Source organism: Marmota monax, unplaced genomic scaffold (assembly GCF_021218885.2).
Source record: "Marmota monax isolate L192 unplaced genomic scaffold, Marmota_monax_Labrador192_F-V1.1 WCK01_AAM20220418_F8-fsc00125, whole genome shotgun sequence".
Lineage (NCBI taxonomy): Eukaryota > Metazoa > Chordata > Mammalia > Rodentia > Sciuridae > Marmota > Marmota monax.
In genome coordinates, this window is record NW_026695235.1 from 13,977,039 (window position 1) to 14,000,620 (window position 23,582).

Below are 23,582 nucleotides of genomic sequence, written 5' to 3' on the forward strand. Positions count from 1 at the left end.
AGAGAAGTCTTCATTTTTGTCCTTGTGCGTCCAGGACCTGGGTTTAGGGAGCTGCAGTTCCCCTCTGCTGGGGACAGGATCTGCCCCCACCTCCTGTCTCCTCAGCTGCCATTTCAACTGTAGCTTATCAGTCCACTGCATAAATAGACAGCAAGTTTGTCCTTTTTTATGTCTTCAAGCTTGATGCAGCTAACCTTGGCTCTCTGTTTCCACATAGACTTCAGAATAGCTTGTCCGTTTTCATGAATAAAACCTGTAAGACTTTTGATTGGACTGATTGAAGATCCTTTGGTAGAGAAATGGTGTCCTTGCAGTTTTGAGTTTTCAGATTCATGAAAGTGGCATATCTGTGCATTTCCTTAGGTCTTCCTCAGTTTATCTCGGTAATGTTTTTTGTTTAAGTTCTTGAGCATGTCGACTGTGGCTATTTTAAAGAACCATGTGTATATCTTTCTGTTATCCTTTCTTATAGTATTGAGCCAACAGAATCCCTGTCTGCATTAACCAAGAGCCTTAAACGTTTTTGGTGTGCATCAAGGGAGAGTGGAGACACAGGAGAGCTGTGGGGAGGGCCCAGCTGTGTGGGCTGCTGTCCTCAGTGGGCTCTGGAGGAGGGTGGGCTGCCTAGTGGGAAGGGCGTGTGGCAGCCCAGCCTGAACCTGAGCAGCTGCTGGGCTGTGCCGCAGTCCTGGCTTTCCATGGCCTCAGGCTCCTCTTCTGCATATTAATGTGCACCCAGAGTTCCCAATGAGGCTCAACTTAGATATGGGCAATCAAACCCTATAGTCAAGGTAAATTCAAGAATTCATCTGAAGGAAATACTTGGGTAAGCACTCAGTGAATGACAGCAGCCCCTGTCTTCTGACTACCCTCACTGCTCGTGTTATCTAGGGAGGGACGGTAGATGGAAGCAAGTGGAGGAATGCTTACCAAACACTAAAAATTTGAAGAATAGTAGCAGTGGAGGTGGTACTAATATGCAGTTGTACTTAAAGCTGGTTGTAAATTTGTTATAATATGCATTTTTGGCCTAAAGAAAGTCTACAGAAAAACATTGAAGATCCACTGTTAGCATTTCTAGTTTTGTGTAGGAACCAAATAGCAGCTTAGATCAAGAGTGTTCCCATGGGCTGGGGTGTCGCCTCACATGTATGAGGCCCTGGTTTGGATCCCCAGCACCACAAACAAACAAACTGGGTTTCCTTGAAGACCTGTTACCTCTCTCACTCTTGGGTGGCTTAATGTGCTCTCAGCCTATTCTGCTCTGTGGGAATTTATTGGAGCATCAGTCCTTTTTCCCAGGCTCTCACCCAGGGACACTGCTTGGCCTGGGCGGGGGAGGTCCGTGTCCTGTGGGCCCCTTTTTCTGATTCTTCTAAAACTGGAACATTCACGAAAATTATGTAAGGAGTTTGGTGATTGTCTTAGGGGATGCTGTCGGTTTGGGGTATGGCCCCAGTCTGCATTTTTGACTAGCTCCCAGGGGATGCTGTTCACAATTTTTAAAAATTCAAGTATTGTTTACCTATAATAAAATTTGCCCTTTCTGGCTTATGGTTCTGAGTTTTTGACAAATGCATACAATTGTGTAACCACCACCACAGTTGGGCTGTAGGACAATTCCACCACCCAGCTGTCCTGTCCTCTGATGAAGTCCTTCCCCCCTCTGAGCACTGGCAGCCCTGTCTACTCCAGTCTTGTGGTTTGGCCTTCCAGGGCCATGTGCGTGGAGTAGCTGGTGTGCAGCCTTTGAGCACAAGGCCTGTCCATGTGGCTGTGCGTGCCACCAGTGTTGCTCCTTTGGCTGAGTGATCCACCTGTGGACCGAGCCACCCTCCCACTTGGAAGATGCTAACATGGTGTCCAGTTTTTCAATTATATGTTAATTTTTAGTAAAAAAATTTTAAGGTGTAGAAGAAATGTAATTATCTTTTCCCTTGTTGTTTTAGGTGACATCACTCAAAAAGGGTATGAGAAGAAAAGGGCCAAGCTCCTGGCTCGCTACATTCCACTCATCCAAGGTAGGGTCTCTACCAATAGGCGTTTTACAGCATTATACTGCTCACTAAGCTTGGCTTGAAAACTGGATTTGGATATAAACATATTTTATAAAGGACTGGAAAAGTAATGTGTTTGACATTAGATAGTGGGATCCAGAGGCCCAGACTGTGATTGGCAGCCCTGATGTGGTCAGATCTCCTTCCAGGTAGGACTTGCTGTTACCTGGGGATGGCCAGGCACAGTTTTCTCACTCGTGCTGGGCGGACGTCATAAAACCATCTTCCCACGCTACATTGACATTTCAAGAGTTTTCTTTTGTGTGGCACTTCACAGGCTAATTCCAAAATTCATATCCACGTGTAGGTGAAGGGTTCTAAAATATGCTCCAAAAAGGACAGCATAGGAGGGTTTGCCTGCCAGATGTGGACAGCTGTTGTAAAGCTGTGGTCACTGTGGGACTTTGCAGTGGTGGGCAGGGGCAGCCCAGATGCTGGTGCTCACGCTGCAGACCTGGCCCATGGGAGAGGTGGCCTCCCAGCTGGGTGCCCACACAGCTGCCTGTCCCTGTGTGAAGTACGACACTGGACACACAGGTCAGTGTAAATGTGTGAGGCCCAGTGCCAGATTCAGATACCGTGCCGCCTGTGGAAGGCCTTAGAGGAGGTCGTCGCTGCTGGAGGTGGAGGGGCTTCTGATGTCACAGGCGCTCCCTAGCAGCAGCCAGAAGGGGGAAGGTGGAAGAGTTGGACTATGTTAAAATGGACAGTGTCTCCCTCAAGAGACGAAGAAGACAGGCTGCAGAATGAGAGATGGTCATGGCAGATGACTGTGAGGACCGGCACAGAGCATCATGCAGAACGATATATTTTATAATACATCAACAAAAAGAGTGGTGAGGGGACTCTTTAAATGCCACATATGTATTCATGCAAAAAAACCCAAACAGAGTCAAATTGGAATTGAAGGAAACTTTGAAACCTCTTAAAGCCTGTTTGCCAAAACTCAGCAGATACACACTGATTGCACACGTGGCCTGCTGCTCCCACCCTGGGGGTGAACACACACTCGCAGAGCTCACTCCCTCCACGCTGCTTTGGTGACCACAGCAGTGGAGCAGAAGGCTGCTGTCCCTTTGTAGGTGACTATTTTATAACTCGGAAACCCAGGTGACTGCTTATTATTAGAGTTTTCAGTTTCATAGGTACAAAGGCTGCAGACATGCAAGAATCAATGGCTTTTCTCAAACAGTATTTCTCTTTTGAAGTTTGAAAAGTATCTCATTCCCAACAAAATAAATTGTCTTATACTTATTAATAGATTTGCAAGAAATAATAAATTTACATTAGAATCATAAAATCTAGGCCTGGGGTTGTGGCTCAGTGGTAGAGCACTTACCTAGCACATGTAAGGCACTGGGTTTGATCCTTAGCACCACATTAAAACATAAATAAAATAAAGATATTGTATCTATATATAACTAAGAAAATATTTTAAAAAAAAGAATTATAAAATCTATTTTGAAGAAATAACCAAGATCCTATCATATGAAGAAACATGAAAGTTTTCTAGTGGAAAAACAGTATTGTTAAACTGATAGTTTCCAAATCAATGTGTGAGCATATTGCTGTTCAGTCTGAATATCAGTGGATGGTGTTTTTCTTAAAGTTGGAATTGGAAGCAATAATCTGTAGAAGGAGAAAGAAGAGTTCTGAGAGTAGCCAGTACAATTTCTGAAACAATGCTAGTGAGGAAGGCCTGATTTTGGAGACACTAACCTTCCTAGTAACCTCAGGTGGGGACAGTGGCTGGGTGCACGAGAGGTCTGCAGTGTGTGCATGGGTGCCAGCAAAGGTTACTCAGTGGTTGGCCTGCCCTGGAGAACACCATCAGTGAGCATGGACTTCAGAAAATCAAAGCTCTGAACGTTCTTAACCATGAAAGTTGCAAACACCAGGAGTATGTGAGAGTAGCCTTCAAGTGGGGTTGTCTTTGCAGGCAAGGCTGGAGGCCTGGAGGAGGAGAGTAAAGGGCTGGGGATGAGTGCTAGGCCAGGGGGGTGCACTTTCCTTCTGAAGTGTTGAGAGCCACAGCCGAAGGGGCCCCAGCAAACTTCCAAACAGTATTTCTCTTTTGAAGTTTGAAAAATATCTCATTTCCAAGGGCTGGGGATGAGTGCTAGGCCAGGGGGTGCACTTTCCTTCTGAAGGACTCATCAGCCAATTAAAGTGAATGGACATTCAAAGTGGAGGAAATGGAGGCAATGAACATGAAGATTTGTCCACCTCGTACGTAAGTGGACGTGGACATGGACATGCATGCAGATTGAAGGGAGCCATCTCTCTCTCATCAAATGGCCAGACATCTTACCTCTTATGGTGCCTGGTGCTGTCAAAGACAAGGGGAAATGCACTTTCAGACCTCGCTGTGGGAGTGCAAGTCACTGTGACAGATGACCTCTTGATGGCCGTGAAAATTAAAAACAGGTCTTCTCTTTGATCCTGTAGTTTCAGAGTGGGTTTTGTTTGTATGTTTTTAAACACATGAGTCTATCCTGGAGGCTGGAAGTGCTGTGTTTGGGAGTATAAGCACCAGGGTGTCCAACGTCTGTACTTTACGTTGGGTCCCTCCATCGTCCCAGAGCCCGCCCTGTTCACAGCACGAGTCCTGCTCTGTGCTGTTGATGTATGTATGAACACACATGTAGACACGCGTGTGCTCGGACTCTGAGGAGCTTGGCATGATTTCCAATGTAACACCATAGCTGGTGTTTGAGCAGCCCCTCTACAGCCTCTGGTCTGCCTCAGTCACCTCGGAGAGTGCTCACTCCACCTGCCCAGCCAGAGTGGGAGCATGAGACTGGCCTCCCCGCAAGGCTGTTGGGCCCACAGACTCCTGCATGGCTCCTCAGCATGTGGCTCCCTGTGCTGGACTTCAGGAATCCTGGTGGAGCCAGGTAGGGCTGTGTTGCTTCCCATGACCAGCTTTGGAAGTCACATGACATTGCTTCTGCCACCCTGCTTGTCACAGTGGCTGCTGACCAGGTTTGAGTAGGGGCAGACTCTGTGTCTTGTCAAAGTGTAGTCAAGAGCCATGGGGGCCGGGATGCTGCTGGTCAGTTAATGAGACATTTTGGAAGAGAGGCCTGAGGTTGAACACATTATTTTTGTTGAATCCCAACTATTGGTTTTGCTTTGCTCTGTTAACAAGTGTCACACCCACCATCAGGACTCAAGCAGCAATGAGACGGAGGGTGATCCTGTGCACCTGTACCCTGCTCACCGCCCTCAGTGGCTGTGGTCAGGGCTGGTGAGGCATGTGGAGAGGGTGGCCTGTTTCCTGCTGTTGTGCAGAGCCCGGCTGTGGGAGCCACAGGCCGGAGGCCCTGTTAAGTGGCAGGCTAGGCCCATGCACTGGCCTTGCGTCCCTGGGTACCTCTCCTGGCAGTGCTGCTCTGTTGTTCTTCCTCCTCTGTTCCACTTTCTCTGTTTGTAGCTAAGGGCTGCTGGGCCCCTGGTGGTGGGTGGCTGTTTCTCACCTGGGATTTTCTGATACCATGGACAGTGCTCTGAGAACAAGGGACATAAGTCTTGCACATTTAGGAGAGTCACTTGCAGGGGTGGGCTTTTCAGGGCCACTCTGTAGATAAACTGCTGCCTGAGAGACCCAAGGCCCATGCATCTGCCCTGAGCTGCTGGTGCTGTGCTGTCCAGGTGCCTGAGAGTTGTCACTGTCACCCTTGCAGATGGAGAGTGGGAGGTGGGGCCTGGCCCGGTGGGGAGGGGAGAGGTAGTATGAATGTCCTAGTGAGCACTGCATCATACTCTGATCCCAGGTCAGCAGCTCTTTTTGATCAAATACCACACCAGGTTGAGCACCACGCGTGTGTGTGTGTGGGGGGGGGGGGAGGGGGGCTGGCCATGTGTAACAAATACTTGCTGTTTCAAGTGGAATTTCTTTCATAACTGAAAAAGCAAATTGTTTATACAAGATATTTCCAAAAATTGTGTTTTAGGGGTAGACCCATGTCTGCAATCAGAGAACAGAGTCCCTGGGCCTTCACTGACCACTGCTGCACTCCAGCCACAGAGGTCTCGGCCCACCACCTCCAGGGATGAACGTTTCCGCTCAGGTAGGTCACAGCTGGGAAGTGGGTGGGCAGGCAGGACCTGCACTCTGACCACCCTGGCTTTTGGTTAGCGTTCCTTTGCCAGAATGTCTGTTAAAAGAAGTTGTTTTCCACTTTCACACCATTGGTGAGATGGTTAATTAGTCCAACCACTATGGAAAGCAGTATGAAGTCTCCTCAAAGACCAGGAAGAGGACCACCCTGTGACCCAGCTGTACCACTCCTCGCATTGACCCTGAAGAATTCAAGTCCTCTCGCTGCACTGACAACTGCACACCCATGTTTCTAGCAGCACAGTTCACAACAGCCAGATTATGGAACCAGCCTGGTGTCCATTGACGGATAAATGGATAAAGAAAATGTGGCTTATACACATGGAGTTTTATTCAGTCAGAGAGAAAAATGAAATGATGTCATTTGTGGGAAAATTTATGGAATTTGAGAACATTATGTTAAACGAGATAAGCCAAACTCAGATGGTCAAATGTCCTATGTTTTCTTCCACAGGTGGAAGCTAGAGAGGAAAAAGGGAAAGAAAGGGGTGAGATTGGTCTCATGAAAATTGAAGGGACATCAATAGAGGAAAGGGGGGAGGGAGGGAGGGAGGGGAAATACTGGGGGGGATATCAGCCAGATTATATTGTTACATTGTGGGCATGTAAGCATCTGTAGCAGCAGATCCCACCATTATGTGCCACTACAGTGCACCAGTAAAAATGTGGAGCAACGATTTACATCGTCATACTGCTCAGGAACCAAGTCCTGCTTTTGGGTAGCAGCAGCCTGGCCTCCTGACTTGTGCTGGCTTTCCCGGGGACGTCCAGAGTCCAGCACTTCCAGAGTAGCACTACCAGAGGCAGACATGCTCACGCTCCTTTGCTAATTTTGGAGATTCTCTTTTAATTAGATTTCTGCCACTGTTTGGCAGTGCTTTTATGAATAAATTTGCCTTTAGTATTTTACTTGGATTATCAGAAGATTCACTGAGAAACATTCATGTTTTTAATTGTACATTACATGTCAATCACTTTTGAGCACTCTACCTGCTCAGCCATGTTTTCATATTGTCATTGTATCTCTTTTATAAATGATGAAGCTCTTTTTGTAAGTGTTTTCCAGCCAGGTTCAGCCTCGGGCAGCTGAGGCTGGATTGAGTCTGAGGCCGGTTTGGGCAATACAGGAAGACCCTCTCTCAAAATAAAATAAAAATATAAAGGGCTGGGATGTAGCTCAGTAGAGTGCCCTGGGTTCAATTATCAGCACTGGAAGTTAAAAAAAAAAAAAAAAAAAAAGATGATAGAGGATGTTCTACTACTGAGCTACATACCAGTCCTTTATACACATACATATTTTTCAAGATTTATTTTGAGACAGGGTCTTGCCAAGTTGCCTAGGCTGGTTTGAACTTCTGCTCCTCCTGCCTCAGCTGCCTGAGTAGCTGGAATTAACAGGCATGTGCCACCATGGCCAGCAAGAAGTGGTCATGTCAGGAATATCTAACACTCCCAGTGTGACAAAGGTGAACCCCTGCAGTGAGTCCTTAGGTGGCCGCACCCTGCAGCTCACGAGCCGGGTGCAGGTGTCCACACGTAGCCACACGCCTCCTATGCTGGGAGCCGCACCGTGGTCCTGCACCCCCTTTCCTCACCCCAGCCCTCCGCGTTGCCCTCATGAGCTTTGTCCTCCTCCTTTATCGTCAGTGGGACTTGCGATCCTTTCCCAGTCTGCGGTTAGTTGACTCTGCATTTTCTTAAAGTGCTGTTGGTTTTGAAGAGACCTAAGGTTCCACTTCTCCCAGTGCATAGTACTTTTGTTCTTCCTAAGAAATCTTTGCCTGACTCAAGGTCTCTCTCGTTTTTTTTCTCATAGAAATTTTATTTTTATTTAATTTTTAAAAATTTGTTCTTTTTTAGATATACATGATAATAGAATGTATTTTGACATATCATACATGTATAGAGCATAACTCCCCATTCTTGTGGTTGAAAGTGATGTGGAGTCACACTGGTCATTTATCCATATGTGACATAGGAAAGTTACGTCCAGTTCATTCCTCTGTCTTTCCTATTCCCATCCCTCCTTCCTTCCCTTCATTCCCCTTTGTCTAATCCAATGAACTTCTATTCTTCCCTGCCCCACCCCTTATTACGTGTTGGCAGCTGCACGTCAGAGAGAACAGTCGGCCTTTGGTTTTTGAGGACTGGCTTATTTCACTTAGCATGATTGTCTCCAGTTCCATCATTTACTGGCAAATGCCATGATTTCATTCTTCTTTATGGTTGAGTAATATTCCATTGTGTATATGTGCCACGTGTTCTTTATCCATTCATCTGTTGAAGGGCACCTGGTTGGTTCCGTAGCTTAGCTATTGTGAATTGAGCTGCTGTGAACATTGATGTGGTTGTGTCACTGCAGTGTGCTGATTTTAAGTCCTTTGGGTATGTACCGAGGAGGGGGATAACTGGGTCAAATGGTGGTTCCATTCCAAGTTTTCTGAGGAATCTCCATACTGCTTTCCAGAGTGGTTGCACCAATTTGCAGTGCCAACAGCAATGTATGAGTGAACCATTTTCCCCACATCCTCACCACATTTATTGTTACTTGTATTCTTGATAGTTGCCATTCTGACTGGGGTGAGATGGAATCTCAGTGTGGTTTTAATTTGCATTTCTCCAGTTGTTAGAGATGTTGAACATTTTTTCACGTTTGTTGACCATTCGTATTTCTTCTGTGAAGTGTCTGTTCAGTGCCTTTGCCCCTTTATCGATTGGGTTATTTGGTTTTTTTGAAGTTGAGTTTTTTGAGTCTTTTTTTATATATATATCCTGAAGACTAATGCTCTATCTGAGGTACAGGTGGCAAAGATTTTCTCCCATTCCGTGGGCTCTTTCTTCACTGTCTTGATTGTCTCCTTTGCTGTGAAGGAGCTTTTAAGTTTGATACTATCCCATTTATTGATTCTTGGTTTTACTTCTTTGAGCTTTAGGAGTCTTGTTGACAGATTTGGTTCCTAAGCCGACATTTTGGGAAGTTGGGCTTACATTTTCTTCTAGTAGGCACAGGGTCTGCAGTCTAATGCCTGAGTCCTCCATCCACTTTGAGTTGAGTTCACGCGTGGTGAGAGCGAGGGGTTTAGTTTCACTTTATTATATGTGGGTTTCCAGTTTTCCCAGCACCATTTGTTGAAGAGGCTCTGTTCTCTCCAGTGACTACTTATGGCCCCTTTGTCCAGTGTCTTGCATTCCACTGGTCTCCGTTCTGTCTTGGTGCGGCCCCATGCTGTTTCTGTGGCTCTGTGGTGTAGTTTAAGGGTGTGCTACTGGGATGCCTCCTGCTTTGCTTTTCTCACTGAGGATTTCTCCTTATTTTTCCAAATGAATTTCATAACTGCTTTTTCTGTTTCCATGAAGACTATCATTGGAACCTTAAAAGGAATTAAGAATGAATTGGAAGGGTTCCTTCCTTTTGTATTTCATGGGATCATTTGAGGAGGATTGGTGTTAGTTTTAAGGTTTTTCCTCCTTACCACTTAGCTGTGGATCCTCAGGGCACTGATTAGGATCCCCCAGTTGATGCCTGAACCTATGGCGTGTGCTGAACCTTTTTTAATTTATATGAGGTGCTGAGAACTGAATCCAGTACTTCACACATGAAAAGTGAGTGCTCCACCGATGAGCCACAACCTTAGCCCTGTGCCATGTTTTTCTACACATATTTAGCATCTGTTTTATCCTTTTTTTTTTTGGTACTGAAGATTGAATCTGAGGGTGCTTTACCAGTGAGTCATGTTTTAGCCCTTTTTATTTGAGACAGGATCTCATTAAATTGCTAGGGGCCTCTCTGTGTTGCTGAGGCTGGCCTTGGACTTGTGATCCTGCCTCAGGCTCCTGGTGCCTGGGATGACAGCTGTGCTCCACCTCACCCAGCTGAGGCCTGCCTGTTTCATCCCTAATTGCCACATACCATGGCTATGACTTTTAAACAAGTTTGAGATATGATGGCAAAATAGTCATGAATTTCTTTTCCTTCCAGTACATTCTGGATTCTTTCAATTTTTTTTCCCATTTTCAAAATAGTGGGTTGGGTACTGGAAGGTTGATTCTCATCATATATCTTATTCTCATCATATATCTCAGTGTATGATTCTTTTTCTTTTAAATTTATTTATTCTAATTTGTTATGCATTGCAGCGGAATGCATTTCAATTCATAATACATATATAGAGCACAATTTTTCATGTCTCTGGTTCTACACAAAGTAGAGTCACACCATTCATGTCTTCCTACATGTACTTTGGGTAATGATGTTTATCTTATTCCACCATCTTTCCTGATTCTTTTTCTTTTCCTGTTAAGAACTTCTACCTTTTCACTTATAAGAAACCCTTTACAGCTTCTCTTTAGCATATTCGAATTACAGGATCACTACTCTTGTACTCTGGGGCCATTAGTAAATAAAACAAGGGTTGCTTGTATTCCAGCACTGTGATACCATAGCAGTCCATGTGATAACTGAGGCGGCCACTATGTAACCTATGGTGGGTAGCATATACAGCATGGATACACTAGACAGAGGAGTGATTCATGACCTGGGCAAGGTGGAACACAGTGGTGTGAGATTTCATCATGCTGTGAAGAAGAGCATGCAATTTAAAAATTGAGTGTTTTATTTCTGGAATTTTCCACGTGATATTTTTAGGCCACAGTTGATTATTCAAAGTGAAACCACAGGTAGGGAGTATTGCTGTATGTATTTCTAAAAGAAATGGCATTATTACAAAGTAATGAATAGTCACTATTCCTTAATGTCAAATATCCAACAGTGTTCAGCAGTAATTCCTTAATATCAAGTATTCAGACAGTGTTCATTTCCTTTTTTAAAGTTTGTTTGGATCCAGGACCCAGGTGAGATGTGCATGTGGCCGGTGGTTGGCAAGTTTCTGGTCTTCCCTGGTTGGCAGCCGATGCAGCCTGGCAGTGTGTCTGTTGGCTCTGTGGAGTCCGTCTTGTTCTTCACTGTGAAGCAGAAGCCAGAGCTGTGCTTGGTCCCTGGCTCTGATTCCTCAGGGCTGTGGAATGATGAAGGGCATCCCGTTGCTCCTTACTCAGAGGCCTGAATGGCCTCTGACGGTGAACTTCCCCTCAGTTACTGGCTGGCACAGGAAGGTCAGGGTGCATGTGGATTCTCTCCATTTATCGCCAGTTTTTGAAACAGTGGGTGGGTACTGGCCTCCTCCATGGCTGCCTGAGAATTCTGTTTCCTCTTTTCCTCTCCTTTCTTCACCTTTCCTGAGTATACATCTGTGATATTATCTGCCCATCCTGGCCCCTGGGGACTCTTGAATCGGCCTTGTGTGGTCTTCGTGGCTTGCCCAAGTCTGTTAGGGTGAGGTGCTCCTCCCCTGCCCCAGAGCTGATGATTCTCAGTGACCCTGTGGTGAGGGGGAGGTTTCAAAATGATGCCGAGGCTGTCGGGCTGGTGGCTGTTTTAGACATTTTTAGTGCACAGAGGTGAGACATTCTTCCTTTTGTTTTGTTTCGTGGTGCTGGGGATGGAACCCAGGATGCTCTACCTCTGAGCTGTACCCCCAGCCCTTTAATTTTTATTTTGAGACAGGGTTTCTCTAAGTTGCCAGGCTGGCCTTGAGCTTGTGACCCTCCTGTCCCAGCTCCCGAGTCACTGTGCTGATGGCTTGTGCCTGTCCGGCAGGTTGGAGCTTTTCAAAGCAGCAGTCCCAGGTTGATCTGCGCTCTGGTCTGCACTTGTATGGCCTCCCGCTCAGGAGCTGGGCAGACGTGCAAGGCCCCTCAACCTAGAAGACACCTGTGTTATAGCTCTCTCACCACTGGCTGCAGCGTGCGAGAGCTTGAAGTTTTCTAAGCAGTTCTCTGTGTCTGCAGTGGGTCTTCTGGAGGAGCAGGCTGGCGAGTCTCAGTGCTGGTTCTCACGGCAGAGATTTGTTCAGGCTTATCTCTTTCACTTTATTTTCAAATTTGGGGATTTTTCTTCGGTTGTTGTTTTAATTTATAACTATGGATATATTGTTCTGGTTCCTGTTTAGAAAAGTGTAGGATGGTTAGGCAGTCAGAGATTTGTCCCCTTCGCGAGCCATGAGGACAGTAGAGTCTTGTCTTGTCAAAGCCTTTCTGCCATTGCTCTCTCTGTAGATGTCCACACGGAGGCCGTGCAAGCAGCCCTGGCCAAGTACAAAGAGAGGAGGATGCCGATGCCCTCGAAGAGACGTTCCGTCCTGGCGCACTCCTCCGTGGATGCCTACACCCCCCCAGGTATTGATGGGTGGTCTTGGGAGTGGGCTTGAGGCCTGGTGTTTGATCCCCTGAGCTGGAATGTCCCTCTGTTTGGAGCACAGATTTGGGGAACTTAGTAAGCATGCTATGGTGTGTCTGTGATGTGCACGGCACTGTTCTTCCCATGGGGACACGCGTACTCTGCAGCACTTTTTTTTTTTTTTTCCCATTTTAAAACTGAAAGTTTACTTATCCCTGTAATAAGCACATTAACCACATTTTTCACATGCAGAAAATTTAGGTACATTCAACTGTTTACAAGACAAATCTCCATATAACACACTTACATTCATGTGGAGTATATGAACTTATTAACTTATATAGATCTGCAACTTTTGCATTTGGTATCTTTCAAAATAACTAATTAATATACTTATTTTCTAAAATTCAGTTCATAGATGTTTTCAGGTTAGAAGAATCTCTTCTGAAAGGTTATAATTATTGTAGTCATACAATGAGAATCCAACAATTCTTTAGCTTTCATCTAAAGCTTCAGCAATCTTATTTACATAACTTGCAATGCAGGGTCATCTTAGCAGGTTGTACTGTTTGGTTTATAGTTTAAGTCACTTAAAATGGTTCACAATTATTTGTGCAGCAAGGGAAAAAAGCTCCAAGGATAATATTTTTTTTTCAAAATTTTATTTTTTAGTTGTAGCTGGATGCAGTATCTTGATTTTATTTACTTATTTTTATGTGGTGCTGAGGATCAAAACCAGGGCCTTGCACGTTCTAGGCAAGTGCTCTACCACCGAGCTACAACCCCAGCCCAAGGGTAATATTTTTTTCTCACATCCTGGATAAAATCACAGCACAATGATCTCGTTTTCCCTTTAAAATCTAACTATCTGTGGGGCTGGGGATGTGGCTCAAGCGGTAACGCGCTCCCCTGGCATGCGTGGGGCGCTGGGTTTGATCCTCAGCACCACATAAAAATAAAATAAAGATGTTGTGTCCGCCGAGAACTAAAAAATAAATATTGAAAAATTCTCTCTCTCTCTTAAAAAAAAAATCTAACTATTTGTAAAGAGCATTTGTTTCAAATGTGCAATCTTTAAACTTTCTCAGTGACATCCACAGGTACAACCAACATAAGAATGGAAATGGTAAATAAGAGACTCTGTACATAATACCTACTAACTTAATACAATTCAGTTTAACATTGACAATTTCTATTTTTGAGCTGAGTTCTTTAGATCTAAAAATAATTTCAAAATAAGCATAATACTTATAAATTTCTCAGCTATAGATCTTGAAAAGAAAATCTAAAGTTGCCTTTCCTCTCTGCAGCACTTTGTGTGAGGATTTTAGTTTCTTTTGTTTAAAAAAACTCAAGATACTATTAATATTGGGGGTGAAGAGAAGAACCTTAAATAAGCACTTAGTAAAATACAAAAGCTCAATTATTCTCATCTTGTCACTGTCATTTGGTATGTTGTTACCAGGACTTCAGAGGGACAGTTGAGGACTATTTGGACAGTTCTAGTAATTTTTTGTTGTTTTCTTGCTGTTTCCATGAGAAATTAAAAGTTGTAGATGGGGTTTGTCTAACTTCCCACTAACCCTGACCGAAGTTTGAGGGGCTGGTGGCTTCCCATTCATGAGCTTCTGTGGCTGCCCTCATGACACTCATGTTTGGTTTGATGAATCTGGAATCATAGGGAAAAACCAGACACCTCAGATCACGAGACTACTCAGTGGTTCAGTGGTGATTCTGTGCTTAACCTTTATTGTCGGAAAATATCTTAGGATTTGCTGTCAGATTATTTCTACTGGGCAGAGGTGTGGACACTGTGTCGTTGCCAAAGACTTTTGACAACTGTGAACCCGTGAGTGTGGTTGTGCTGACCCGACAGACTGCTGTCCACAGTTAATTCACTGACAGAGCTCTTTCTAGAGCTACTTCATGTGATCTGCCTGCAAGGACATAGGTGGACAGGGTGTAGCCCCCAGGCCGCCCCAGTGCTGTGGCTCTGCAGGCTGGCCTGCCTTGCCCTGGAGTGTGGCCATGTGGGCGGGCAGCAGTGACGTGCTCAGGCAGAGAGGCCCATTTCACCCCAGTATGCGCCAGTGGCCAGGGCCTCTAGGAGTGGGACTCCTAGAGCACTTCCCCTCAGCCTCCTCACATGCCCTTAGGAGGAGCGGCCTGGGTGTCCGGCACCCTCTGGGCTGGCCCGTGGGAAGCCACCCTCTCACCCACCCTGCGTCATGCCTGTCGTGGTTGTTTTCACCGCAGACACATCGTCCGCTTCAGAAGACGAGGGCTCTGTGCAGCGGCCCGGGCAGCTCAGCTCCACTGTGCTCCAGAGCCACCCCGGTGCAGAGCCCTGGCTCGACCGGGTCATTCAGGGCTCCTCCACCTCATCTTCCGCATCCTCCACCTCATCTCACCCGGGAGGCAGACCCGCCGCCGCGCTCTCAGACCTTGCAGCCCACGCCCACATAGGTCAGTAACCAGCTGCCGTGGCCATGGCCGCAGCAGGGCAGGGTCAGGCGCGCCCAGGATGGAGGCGCTCCCCTGGCCCGCAGGTGGAGGGCAGTGGGGCTGTGCCACCTTCCACAGACAGCCGGGCTCCTGCAGCCAGAGGTCACGGTGCCTGTCTGCCTGAAATGCCATCTGGTGTTGAGCTTGCAGTGATGACCCTGACAGGAGCGGGGACGATTCCTGGCCAGTTTGGCTTCCAGATCAAACCCTGTACTTGTTGAACGGTAGGCCTGGTTGCTCAGAAACCCACCTCTTCTCCCCCGAGAGGTGTCCTCGGTCGCCGAAGTAGTTCTGTGCTCTGGGAGCTGGCAGCCCGATTCTTGGGGCATGTGGGCATCCTCCACCCCCACCCCTGCTCTGTGTCACCTGCCTGCTGTGGTTGTCACAGCCCCGTTGGGCTGGCTGCCTTTCCTCATGGCATGTATGAGCAGGTGAGGTCCTGAGGCGGGGGCCAGGGCTGTGGCTATGATGGCCTTTCTTCCTCCGGGCGCCCCTCAGCTGAAATCAAGGTGCCAGTCAAAGCTGATCATGAAAATGCCTGGATCTCTTCCAAATCACGCACTTCAGATCACACTCAGGGAGGAAAAACGTGACATCCTGCTTAAACAAAGACAGTGGCATGCGGCTGGCATGTGGTCCCCGAACACTCTTGCTTTGGTGCCTAGACAGGCAGGCGGTATTGCTGGAGATTCCTGGTGACCTCATTTTCTAGAGGAAGGAAGACAGAAAGTGAGGTGTTTATAACTTCTTGACAATACTTGGCTGCTCAGTGGGGAGCCAGAGCTGGCCCTGGGTTTTTTTTTTATATCTATTTTTTTAGGTGTAGATGGACACAACACAATGCCTTTATTTTTATGTGGTGCTGAGATTCGAACCCGGGTCCCGCCCACACTAGGCGACTGTTCTACTGCTGAGTCACAATCCCAGCTCTGGCCCCAGGTTTTTTGATCCTCTTCATTTTCTTTGCTTTTCTGCTGAAACTGAAACGGGAGCACCTGTGGTACACCCGTGATAGGTGGTCTGGTCCAGGCAGTTCTGGGCCTGTGTGCTGAGACGCTCTTACCTGTAAGCATGGTCAGTTGGCTGCACTGGAGGTGGGTGGGGTTCTTAGTGTCCCTCTGTGGGGCTGGTCAGAGTTGCTCTGCATTTCTTCTTGGTCTGTGTATTCCTGCTGAAGAGGGTCATGCCACTGTGATGTGAGTCAGAGAGCAGCTGGCCCCCACGTCATGCTTTCCACACACAGAGGGGCTGCGGGTGCTCCTGTGAAGGGCAGCCTGCCCTCCTTGTCTCTGTGGCTTTCTGGGAACATTTTTACTTTTATTCTAAATCTCAAAGTACAAGTTAAGTTTCTGTAATCTGAAAATAGAAATCTTAAATGCTCTGAAATCTGAGACTTTGAGTGCCACGCGGGAGCGTTTTGGGTTTTGACTTCGGGGTTAGGAAGGTCCAACCAGTCCTGTAGGCAGATGTTCCAAGATCCAGGAAAGCTCCGCTCCCAGGAGGCACTGGTCCCCGCCTTGGGCTACTGGATGTTGAGTCTGCACCTGGCCTTCCCTCCTCTTGTTGCGGAAGCATCCTTTCTCTATTTTTAACACTAGATATTCTTTAGTTTGAACTGAGGAGAGAAATCTGGAAAGAGGAAGAATATATTCAGTAAAAAAATTTGATGAGAACATCTTAGGTAAAGGTAATTTAAAAAAAGTTTGTTTGTTGTTTTCCTCTTGGTATCAGGGATTGATCCCAGGGGAGCATACACTGAGCTACATCCCCAGCCCCCCTTTATTTATTAATTTAATTTAATTTTTTTGAGACAGGTTTTTACTAAGTTGCTTCTGGCCTTGCTAAATTGCTGAGGCCGGCCTTGAAATTGTGATCTTGCTGCCTTAGCTTCCCAAATCCCTGGGATTATAGGCATGTGCCACTGCACCTCACTAGTTTCAGATTAAGGAAATCAAATACATTAAATATATTTTTAAGGCTTTATTTTATTTATTTATTTTTACATGGTGCTGAGGATTGAACCCAGGGCCTCGCTCGTGCTAGGCGAGTGCTCTACCGCTGAGCCACAACCCCAGCCCCATGTTAAATATTTTGACACAAATGTAAACACATATTTAAAAGCAGTACTTTTCGTTATAGTAGTTCATTTTTGAGTAGTTTATGTGGCTATTTAAAAAACTACCTATAATGGATACGTTACCACATATGCCTTGCTTTTCATGTGTATTTTTAAATCACTTATTTTTGCTAGATTTTACAGCAAGGAAATTTCTTTTTGAACTCAGAGAACCTACTGACTGGCATGCTCTAAAATGTTTGTCTGCTCAGTGTCACACTCTTTGAAGGGCTGTGAGACGATGTCATGAGAGCTGTAGGTCTTCCCACATGGCACGTTCTGTGGCATGAAGAGTGGGTTTGTGTCTGGCTGTCTATCGCTTCTCGGCCTTTTGGCTAAGATCAAGTGTGTCTGGCTGTCTAAATTCTGTCATGTAAACAACTCCCATCTGGTCTTTCCTCATAAGGAAGTAGTAGCTGGCAGAAGGTTAGCGCTAGTGAGCTGGAATGCTGGAGAGCACCCTTAGCACAGCCACTGACCAGAGACCAGCCTAAGGCCATCGCTGCCCTGGTCAGCCACTGATCAGAGACCAGCCCAAGGCCATCGCTGCCCTGGTCAGCCACTGACCAGAGACCAGCCCAAGGCCATCGCTGCCCTGGTCAGCAGACCTGGACTCTGGAATAGTGTCTGCTGCTCGGTGCTGCAGGAGGCCAGTGTCTGTTGTCCTTCTGGTGCAGTGCCTTTCCTTCCACAGAGGTGGCAAGTGCACCGTGAGGGATACACGACAAGGATGGGGTGCTTGAAGCATTTTGTATTTCCCATCTTAGTCTTTAAATGTGACAGTGACCCTTTTTACTTTAAGCAGCTGTTTGGGTCACATGGTATTGCAGCCTTGTTTTTCATTTGTGGTTTTGTTTTTGAGATGGGATTTTGCCCCGCCTCCTGGGCTGGAGCTTTGAGTCCTCTTGCCTTGGCTTCTCAGGTTGTTGGGGTCCCAGGCATGTGCCACCATGCCCAGCTCATCGCAGACATTTTTTAGTTTTATCCTTTGAGGCCTGTGATGGTGGGGTCTTTGTAACTCTGGCATACTTTTTGGTGGTTAATAGGTTACAGATGTGTGGCTGACATTGTGAAATGTTCTCTTGACACGTGAGCTCAGGTTTGTCTGGCTCCCTCGAGGGAGAATTCTGACTCCTATTAGGTTGCAGTGGTCACTGGCCAGTTGCTGCGTGCCTATCTCTGTGCTGTAGTCTTGGTTTGAGGTCTGGATCCCTCTGAGAATTGAGCCTCCACCACTGTTGCTCGTGATATCTGGGCACTCACAGAGTCTTGTGCTGTGGGCAGCTGGGAGCAGAATCAGTCAGGCTCCATGTGGGCTTGGCTGGGGGCAGCATCTGACGGTGGGTTGATCAGCAGTATGTGCTCCTCAGAACTAACAGCCACCTCGTCTTCATTTCAAAAGCAGATCTGCACTCTGCCCCTCCTGACGTCACCACAGGCCTCGTGGACCGTCCGCACTATGAACGTCCCCAGGTGGCTTCTGTGAGAGCTGCTCCTCGGGGGTACGGCGGGAGCATCCTGGAAACAGCAGATGGTGAGCACATTCATCTTCTCCTTCTGAAAGAACAAGCACAGGATATCACTCTGGTGTGGAGCCCAGCTTCACTGTGCTCCCCCAGCAAGCCCAGCCAGCCATCAGCTCTCACTCACTCATGAGTAAAGGTAAAAGAGTGTGGGTGTGACTGTTCCCACAGAAAATCACTTGGTGTGAAGTTGGTAAGATGGGAAAGAAGGAGAGTAGGAGGGGAAACCTCACAACTTGGGCTGGATGTTGAGGAGTGAGACCTGCAGTGGGTAGTGTGCAGCTGTTGGCACGCATGTGTGAATTGGCTGGGCAGGTCTCGGCAGCCTCTGTGAGTGCCGCTTCCCTCCACAGCACCCAAGGCCAGTGCCTGGTGCTGTTTCCCAGCGGCTCTCAGAAGGCCCTCGTACAGACCATTTCTTTTTGAAACTATTTCTAGTATTTTTTTAAAAAAAGTCATGTCAAGTTTTTTCCCCAAAGTACCAACTTAAATCAGAGAAAACAGAGGATCTCAGATCGCAGACTCTCCTGCTATTTCGGTGCTCCTAACAGAAGGTCACTTTACGTTGAGGTTTTCATTTTCTTCATAGTGCAAAAGAAAAAGGCTGAGTCAACGCAGAGAGGGGTACTTGATTGAACATGTTTTAATGTGATTTATCTCTCTTTACATTTAAAACCTTTAAGACCTTAATTGAGATAAAAATCAGCATAGAATGAACTGCCCTCTTTCAGCGTGTGCAGTTTTAGAAGTTCAAGATATCCAAATGCTATGGGTGTGTCCAGCAGTCTCATGTCCAGCTGCTGCCCTTTGTGTCCCCGCCACCCAGGAACCTCTGATTCACTTCCTGACACCATAGATTGGTCTTGTTTTCTGGAGTTTTATGTAAGTTGAACGATAATATCTACTCTCTACTGTCTGGCTCTTGCTTGTCAGTGATGGTGCCAGCTGACCCTGGCAGTCCTCGAGCAGTGTGTCCCCGGAGTGCACCACAGCTGTCTCTACCTCCAGTGAAGGTGCCGTGGTGCTCATCTGCCTGAGTGTGTGTGCACGTGTGTTCTCACTTCTTGAGTGCAGGTTCTTAGAGAGTGGAAGGCTGAGTGACCTCCAGGGGTGTGTGTGACGTTTTAAGAAATTGCCAAGCTGTTTTCCAAAGTGCTTGTCCCATTCTCCTTCCTCTGCATCTCTAGCAGCAGGCATGTGGGGAATTTCACCACAGTTCTAATTTTCGTTTCCGTAACCACTGATGATAGTGTGTTAAAAATGTTTTCATATGCTTATTTTCTATCTGTGTATTTTTTTAGGAAAAGTGTTAAAACTTTTGCCTTAAAAAAGTTTGTTTTTTGTTTTTTTATTGAATTTTCGGGGTTCTTTATATATTCTGTATACAAAATTCAGGTTTATCATTTATATTTTTTTCCCAGTCTGTGGCTTGTTGTTTTTTTTTTTTTTTTTTTTACTAATTTTTGCTTTTATAGATTGTGTTCTTGTGCCTTATCTAAGGCGTCTTTGCCTAACGCAAGGTCATAAAGCTTTTCCCCTCTATTTACTTTTAGAATTTTATAGTTTTCAATTTTGCATTCATTTCGAGGTAATTTTAGCAGAAGTAAGAGGTATGAATCAAAATGTTCACATTCTTGTTTTTGGATGTCTGGCTGTCCTGATGCATTTATCATAAAGATCACCAACTCATACCAATTCCTGTGACACCAAGTAACTCCTGTAGATTTATGAAAGCCATACCACTATCGTGGTGCTATGAAAATTCAAGATGTTGTGTAGCTTGTGTCCTCCAACTGTGCTTTTCATTTATGAAGTGTTTTAGTTGTTCCAGCTTTTTTGTATTTTAAAATATAAAAAAATCAGTTTATCGTTTCCACAAAAATTTCTGTGGAGCTATTTGCTGATATTTCTTTAAATCCTTACACCAGTTTAAGGGGAATTGGCATCTTTTTTTTTTTTCCCCCTGTGGTGCTGGGGATTGAACCCAGGGCCTTGTGCATGTGAGGCAAGCCCTCTCCCAACTGAGCTATGTCCCCAGCTCTGGGGATCAGCATCTTCACAGTGTCATGTGTTCCAGTCAGTGAGTATTTCAGTTGTTCCAGTGTATAGATATTGCCTATATTTAAATTTTTTTTTCTTAGATGTAGATGGACATAAAACCTTTATTTTTATTTATTTATTTTTATGTGGTGCTGAGGATCAAACCCAGTGCCTCACACATGCCAGGCAGGCACTCTATCACTGAGCCACAACCCCAGCCCAGTATTACATATATTTTGTTATTTCAAAACACGTTTTAATGCAGTTGTAAAAAATTTAACATTTTTCCCAATTATTTTTTGTTAGACTCTAGAAATACCGTTGATGTTTCATGTGGACCTTATATTAGTCTCAGATTAGTTCTAATAGCAGTTTTTGGTAGAATCCTTAAGATTTTCTATATGCATGATCTTATTATTTATGAATAAAGACATTATTGTATTTTCTTTCTAAACTGCATGCCTTTTATTTGTTTTTCTTGCTGTATTTTGGTGTGTAGGCTTCTAGTCTATGTTAATCGAAATGCCAAGTGTGAAAAAGCATTTGGTTTTATATTTTTCAGTTTTGATATTAATTATAGATTTTTTGTAGATTCCTTCAACAGGTTGATCAAGGTTCCTTTTTAATTTTCTGAAAGTTTTTATCATTTTTTTGATTTAATGAAATACTCATATGGTTTTTCTTTTATGGTTTTTGAATATAGACAATTGCATGGATCTACTTTTAAAAAGTTTTTTTTCTTGCAGTGAAATACGTAGAACATGAAATTTTGTATCTTAACCACTTTCTAATTTTTTCACTCCTGGTGATTGAACCCAGAGATGCTCTGCCTCTGAGCTGCATCCCCAGCCCTTTTTTTTTTTAATTTTTAAAAACATTTTGTCTTGAAACAGAGTCTCCACATTGCCCAGGCTGGCCTCAAACTTGAATCCTCCCATCTCTTCCTTCTGAGTCACTGGGACAGCCAGTGTGGGCTGCTGTACCTGGCCGCCTTAACTTCTGTTTTTTGGTGGTGCTGGGTGAGGAGACCAGGGCCTCACACATGGGGGCAGGCGACCTGCACGGAGCCACCCTGTGTCTGTCCGAACCACTCTGAGAACCAGCTGTGGAGTCTACACAGTGGTGTTGAGCAGCACCGTCGTCTCCACAGCTCTTGGTCTGGAAAGACGGAAGCTCTGTCTGTGGAGCACTGACTCCCCCTCCCCAGCCCTGGCAGCCAGCGTTCTCTTTTCTATCTGCTCGCTAGGTGGACTTGCACCACGCTGGTCTTTTTGCAGGGGGCTTACTTCGTAGACTGGTGTCCTGAGGCCCATCTCTGTTGTGGCATATCCTAGACCTCTGCCCTCAAGGTTCAGCACCATTTTGCTGGTGTCCACAGTGTGACTCTATTCCTGTCGCGTGTTCCTGCTGCCAGGAGAGCTCCATGGACAGTGTTCACCCAGACCCTGCTTCGGGCTCTCTGGGGCCTCTGTCTGTAGGTGGGAGCCTGGGTGCAAGCCTGGATGGTGTGGCGACCTTGTTATGCTCTCTGGACCTCTGTCTGTAGGTGGGAGTCTGGGTGCAGGACCTGGATGGTGTGGCAACCTTGTTGGGCTCTCTGGGCCTCTGTCTGTAGGTGGGAGCCTGGGTGCAAGCCTGGATGGTGTGGCGACCTTGTCGTGCTCTCTGGGCCTCTGTCTGTAGGTGGGAGCCTGGGTGCAGGACCTGGGTGGGTGGGCGACCTTGTTGGGCTCTCTGGGGCCTCTGTCTGTAGGTGGGAGCCTGGGTGCAGGACCTGGGTGGGTGGGTGACCTTGTTGGGCTCTCTGGGACCTCTGTCTGTAGGTGGGAGTCTGGGTGCAAGCCTGGATGGTGTGGCGACCTTGTTGGGCTCTCTGGACCTCTGTCTGTAGGTGGGAGTCTGGGTGCAGGACCTGGGTGGGTGGGTGACCTTGTTGGGCTCTCTGGGACCTCTGTCTGTAGGTGAGAGTCTGGGTGCAGGACCTGGGTGGGTGGGCGACCTTGTTGGGCTCTCTGGGCCTCTGTCTGTAGGTGGGAGTCTGGGTGCAGGACCTGGATGGTGTGGCGACCTTGTTGGGCTCTCTGGACCTCTGTCTGTAGGTGGGAGTCTGGGTGCAGGACCTGGATGGTGTGGCAACCTTGTTGGGCTCTCTGGGGCCTCTGTCTGTAGGTGGGAGCCTGGGTGCAGGACCTGGGTGGGTGACCTTGTTGGGCTCTCTGGGGCCTCTGTCTGTAGGTGGGAGCCTGGGTGCAGGACCTGGGTGGGTAGGTGACCTTGTCGTGCTCTCTGGGACCTCTGTCTGTAGGTGGGAGTCTGGGTGCAAGCCTGGATGGTGTGGCGACCTTGTTGGGCTCTCTGGACCTCTGTCTGTAGGTGGGAGTCTGGGTGCAGGACCTGGGTGGGTGGGCGACCTTGTTGGGCTCTCTGGGCCTCTGTCTGTAGGTGGGAGCCTGGGTGCAGGACCTGGGTGGGTGGGCGACCTTGTTGGGCTCTCTGGACCTCTGTCTGTAGGTGGGAGCCTGGGTGCAAGCCTGGATGGTGTGGCGACCTTGTTGGGCTCTCTGGGCCTCTGTCTGTAGGTGGGAGCCTGGGTGCAGGACCTGGGTGGGTGGGCGACCTTGTTGGGCTCTCTGGGCCTCTGTCTGTAGGTGGGAGCCTGGGTGCAGGACCTGGGTGGGTGGGCGACCTTGTTGTGCTCTCTGGACCTCTGTCTGTAGGTGGGAGCCTGGGTGCAGGACCTGGGTGGGCGACCTTGTTGGGCTCTCTGGGCCTCTGTCTGTAGGTGGGAGCCTGGGTGCAGGACCTGGGTGGGTGGGCGACCTTGTTGGGCTCTCTGGACCTCTGTCTGTAGGTGGGAGCCTGGGTGCAGGACCTGGATGGTGTGGAGACCTTGTTGGGCTCTCAGGGCCTCTGTCTGTAGGTGGGAGCCTGGGTGCAGGACCTGGGTGGGTGGGCGACCTTGTTGGGCTCTCTGGGGCCTCTG

The 23,582-nt window shown here is 47.0% G+C and overlaps 1 protein-coding gene across 8 annotated transcripts in view; it reads left to right on the top strand.

The window, feature by feature from the left end:
* The window catches only part of Dip2a (disco interacting protein 2 homolog A), a 93,176-nt gene that overhangs the window by 17,953 nt on the left and 51,641 nt on the right, over positions 1 to 23,582 (top strand). For 4 of the 8 annotated variants that reach the window (XR_006850557.2, XR_009226250.1, XM_046438832.2 and 1 more), the window contains exons 2-6: positions 1,950 to 2,021; positions 6,014 to 6,130; positions 12,295 to 12,414; positions 14,672 to 14,881; positions 18,439 to 18,570. Coding sequence is in view for 6 of the 8 variants with exons in the window: in XM_046438832.2 (XP_046294788.1) it covers positions 1,950 to 2,021; positions 6,014 to 6,130; positions 12,295 to 12,414; positions 14,672 to 14,881; positions 18,439 to 18,570 (651 nt within the window). In the remaining 2 variants the exon portion in view is untranslated. The remainder of the gene's footprint in view (positions 1 to 1,949; positions 2,022 to 6,013; positions 6,131 to 12,294; positions 12,415 to 14,671; positions 14,882 to 18,438; positions 18,571 to 23,582) is intronic. The other 4 variants (XM_046438833.2, XM_046438835.2, XM_046438836.2 and 1 more) reach the window with 3 other exon arrangements.